At 63.4% G+C, this 4995-nt stretch overlaps 1 protein-coding gene across 1 annotated transcript in view; it reads left to right on the top strand.

Moving 5' to 3' along the window:
• Positions 1–4753: 4753 nt before the first annotated feature.
• CAPN10 (calpain 10) overlaps positions 4754–4995 on the top strand; it is a 10315-nt gene continuing 10073 nt past the window's right edge. Inside the window, 1 exon segment of the mRNA XM_077757373.1 lies at positions 4754–4919. Coding sequence (XP_077613499.1) covers positions 4794–4919 — 126 coding nt within the window. The 5' untranslated portion in view covers positions 4754–4793.

The following is a 4995-nucleotide window of genomic DNA, read 5'->3' as shown; positions in this document are numbered from 1 at the left end:
CCCCTAACCCCCACCCCCACCCCATGCCCGGCCTCTCCTTAGCCACTGCCTCCCCTCTGCTCCTCCCCTCTCCTCCCCGTCACACTTCCCTGGGCCTGGCTCCTCCCTAACCCTCACCCCCCCCAACCCCGTCACCCGGCCCACTTTCTCTGTCACCATCACCTGCCCAGACCCCAGGAGAGCAGAAGCCGAGAGCGGGGAAGTGGGGCCTCCCCCCCTCCACCGCCCCAGGCCCACAGAAACAGGTCCCTGTTGGAGACTGAGCATCTGCACAGAACAGCCGGGGCCGGAGGCGGGCTCACATCGGAGAACCGGAGCCCACGATGAAGGTGGTCCTCATTGTGCTCGTGACCCTAGGGCCACTTCGGAGCAACAGTTGGGGGAGGGGGGATTTCTATTAGGAGCTTGTATTATTTTTATGGAAAACAATCATGTTTGTTTCTTGTTATTGTTTACTTAAAACATCACCGAAAAGAACTCATTTCTCCGTCACGGAGGGCGCAGTGGCCAAGGTCCGCCTGGTCTGGGGCGCTGGCGGTGTCCCGGCCCCAGCGCTGCACCCCTGGGCCACCGCCTCCTCCCTTTGGGATGTGTAAGGACCACACTCAGTGTGTTTCAAAGGAGTTGGACCCTCGGAGCCCTGAGAGGCAGAACCCACTCCTTGGAGAACTGACCACGAGGCAGGCAAGGCAAAGGCGGCCCTGTTCCAGGCCGGCCGGGGAAGATTCCTTCTGCTGGAACCTTCTAGCCGGGGAAAGGGACAGACCTGGGCTTCTAAGGCCCGACGCCCACTCAGCCTTGGATGAGCCCAGAGAAGCAGTCCATGTTTGTGCCCCTCGCTGACCGCCCCCCACAGCCCAGGACCGCGACCCTCAGTGACCGTCCCCCCTAGCTCGGGACCAGCCAAGCACTTTGCATTTTCTCATTTAACCCTCACGACCACCCTAGGTCCTCTGTACCACGGGGTTTGTGGCCACGGGCGGCCAGGAGAATCCTAGCTCAGGTGGCTCCAGGCTCCGGGACCCTGGACCGACTGGGACGGTGGCCCGGGCTCCTGCCACCCCTCGGTGTTCCGAGGGCTGCTGGCTGTGGGGCGAGCCCGGTGGAGGTGGCCCCTGTGCCTTCCCCTCACTTGGAGACTCCCCGAGAGAAAGCTTAGCCCACGCAATGAGGACACTGGGCCCCTCTCCGGCTGCTGGGTGTGAGAAACAGGGCCCGCACTGTTCTGTGGGCCAGACACGGCCGGTAATTCACAGCCGCCCGCGAAGCTGAGAAGGGGCCTACCCCAGCTCCGTGTCGGGCCCGACCCTGGACAAAGACTGTCCTTTAGCAGGAGTCCCAGGAGCTTCCTAAACCGGCGGGGCCTGAGGCTAGTCCTCCCGCGGGGCCCCGGGCTGCCTCACTTGGCACCACCAGCCCGTGGCACGCCCCCCTTTTCTGACTCACGTGACTAGTCACCAAGCACCTTCAAAGAAACGAAATCTCCTTCTCCGTTGCTGGTTCGGAACCTGGGCGTCCGGGCTCGCTCTCCCACCCCGGCCTCGAGCGCCTCCTTCTGAGCCCACCGCGCAGGGCGAGATCCCTTAAAGCACATCTGGGCCGCGTCAGAGCCCGGGGCTCCCCAACTGCTCACCTGTCTCCTGCACACACCACACTCTCATCTCACCCCTCGGGGCCTACGGGGGGCATCACGTGTGTCCACAGGTTCTCTGATGCCCCCTCCCTGGAGTACAGGCTGCACTGGGTGAAAGGCAGGCCGTAGGAGCCAGGGAGCAGGACACCGAGCTGCGGCATAAACACACTGCAGCTTCCGCCCTCCCTTCCCTTGGATCTCTTGCGCCGGGAGAATCCAGCCGCCATGCTGTGAGGACACCCAAGTAGCTTCATGAAGGTCCACGCAAGGAACGGAGGCCGCCAGTTCCAGCCGGCCTCCGGATGGCTTCAGTGCTGGCCGACCTTTTGGCTGCTATCTCCTGCGGGCCCCTCAGCCAGAACCGCCCACCAGGCTCGCCGCCACATTCCTAATACACAGAAACTGTGACATGACAAACGCCTTTTTAAGTTCGTAAGTTTGGGGGACACACAGCAGTAGATAATTAATAGACGTCTCTGCACAAGGTCAGTTACGTGTCAACAGATTCGATTCAAGATTTACTCAAACAATAGAACTGCATTTATAACCTATGACCAGAAATCCCAAAGTGGAGGATTCTAGCACCAGCAAGTTCAGGAGCTGAGGACATCACCAGATTCGTCATCTGTCTGCTCCGGAGTCTCTGGAACACTGGCCTTTGTCTTCTGGCTTGTCCCTTGTGGTCACCAGCTGACCGCAGCAGGTTCTGTCCCCACACTCCCACACACAGGCATCCGAGGTGGGTTACAAGAGAAAATGCCATCGCATGTCCTTGGGAGATGGCAGAGACTCCCGGCGGCCCCCCAGAGGGCTGTCCCCGTGTCTCGCCCTGAGCTGGGGCACACACCCATCTCTAAAACTTCTGACCTGGAGCCAGGGAGAGGTCCAGGTTCCCTGGGTGACTTCAACTGCAGCAGCTGAGGTGGCCTCTTGCTGGGGAGGCGGGGTCAGCCACCCGGTGGATCCTAACAGGATGTGGCGGGCGGGCTGTCACCTCGGCCCGGATGGGGCACCCCCCCGCCCAGGTGACGTGTGGGCAGGATACAAGCTTTAATCTCTGTGTCCGCATGCGGATGCAGTGCCTGGTTATTGCCCACTGACCAGAAGCGATGTGGGGGTTGGAAGAGACAACCCCCAGCCCAGCTGCGAACCCAGAGAACACACCTCTTGAAAAACAACAGGGACGGTCATCCAGGGACAAGTGTGGGCAAAGCCACAAGCGCAGAAACTCCAGAGCAGTGATAACCTGGGGAGGGAGGAGGGGGGCAGGCAGGTTCCAGATTCCACAGAACCCGTGACACCCACAGGCTTGGGAAAGGAAATGGTCAGAGGCTGCACACCGCCCGTGGGCGGGGTGGTCGTAGGGAGGCTGATCCTGCCTGATGGCTGGGGAACCTTTACCTTCATTCTCCTGTAACCTCCAAACAGCACTGTGACATAAGGGTGGCATCCCCACCTGACAGTGACGACCCTGAGGCTCACACTTGCAAGGGCCTGGGGTTGTGGGAACTGGGGGTCACGAACTAGCTGCCCCGGAACACCTTGCCACACCCCTCAGGCCGCCTCCAACTCCTATTAGTACTCCAGAAGCCACGGGACCCCCTCTGCATAGGGCTGGGGGTGGGCCCAAGCGGCAGAGGGGGACATAGGACACACAGGGTAAGGGCGGTGCGGGAGCTGTGCCAGGCAGGCCTAAGGCCATCTTAGTGCGGGTCACTCGCCTGCCTTTCCAGGCCTGGGCTAACGCCTCCCCAGCACCAGCTGTCTGCTGGCCCCTTCCCTGGGCATGGGCCCAGCCCTGGACAATGACATGTCTGTAAGAGGCTGCCTGCTCTCCAGACCTCGCGAGCCTGGGTGAGGGACACAGCAAAGGCTGCTACCTACAGGCCAGATCCCGGGCTGGCTTCAGGTCTGCCGCTAACCACCCCAAAGTGTTACGTGGGGGAACGGCTGTCCAGCACCCCAGGCCGGGTAGGAAATTTGCCTCTTACTCCTTCAGGATCCCTGCATGAAGCAGAGCCCAGGGCCCTTCCAGATTCCCTTCAGCGACAGTGCAGCCACCGGCCTGCCAAGGAGGCGGGAGCATCTTCTGGGGGAGCTACCGCCATAGGGATGCTAAATGGTCGTGAAGTCCCAGCACCCCAGAGGCGGGTGCTGAGCTATGTAGCTTTCTTCTAGAACCACAACATCAATACCTAGGCCCCCAAATAGCGTGTGGGTGTCACACCACCGCTAGCAGCTGCCGCTCGTGCAGGCCCGTCGTGGCCTCTCGGAGGGACGAGCTGCGGCTGTCACGGGAACCTGGGGCTGAGGCTCCAGCACCGGGTTCAGTTTGTTTCCTGGCAGCAGGGACTATTCAGATCGGACGGCACAAGGGCTTCGATCCGACCAGCCTTCAAGTACTGTCCTCGTCTCCCAGCAGCACCAAGGGGCCATGCGCTATGGCCGCACGTCTAGCAGGTCACTTTCCTGCCCACCAGGACCAGATGCCCGGCCATCTGCTGCGGCCTCCTCCCCTTCCCCGCTCGGGATCCAGCGCGTCTGACCCCAGAGGGCCCCGAGACAGCCGCCTAGGCCCGAGGGACCCCCGCCCCCCCGCGGGCCGGTTCGGTTCGGGGAGCCCACCACCGCGACCCGTCGCTATCTTCTCAATCGAGCCGCGGCGCTCATTCCCCGGCTTCTTCCCCCAACAGGCGGCCCGACCTACAGCCAAGCAGCGGGACGAGCGGAGCATTCTGGGAGGCGATGCGGCATGCTGGGACCTGTAGTTCGCGGCCTGGACCCCGGCAGAAGAGGCCTCTCCGGTCCCTTCGGCCCCGAAAACCGCGAGTCCAAGAGGCACCGACGTCCCAGCTCGAGCTGCACGGGCCCGAGGACACTAAGCCCGTCAGCCTCCCGGGGTGGAATCTCCGCCGGGTCCGTTCGCACACACTGCGGGGGAGGGAGAAGGGCAGCCTGGGCGGTGGAAAGGTCTCGCGAGAGGCCAGCTCGGTAGCCACGCCCCCGAGGGCGGGATACTGGGAATCCGCCGCCCGAATGCGATTGGGCCGCTGTGTCACGTGGCCCGGCGGTTACCGCGGCGACGGGACGGGCGCGCGCCCGGACGCGCGGCGGATTCGCCCTCCTTCCGGGCTGTCAGTCGGGGCCCGGAGCGCGCAGGATGCGGGCGCCGGCCAGGGAGCTCTTCCGCGACGCCGACTTCCCAGCCTCGGACTCCTCACTGTTCTCCAGCTTCTCCACGCCGCTGGCCCAGTTCCGTGAGGACATCACGTGGAGGAGGCCCCAGGTGCGGCCCCGGGCGCCGCCTCCGGCGGGGTGCGCGGCGGCAGGGGGCGGCCTCTGCAGCCCGCTGGCCCTGGAAG

This window comes from Crocuta crocuta, unplaced genomic scaffold (assembly GCF_008692635.1).
Source record: "Crocuta crocuta isolate KB4526 unplaced genomic scaffold, BGI_CrCroc_1.0 scaffold290, whole genome shotgun sequence".
NCBI classification, from domain to species: Eukaryota; Metazoa; Chordata; class Mammalia; order Carnivora; family Hyaenidae; genus Crocuta; species Crocuta crocuta.
This window is presented reverse-complemented; position numbering and strand designations above follow the sequence as displayed.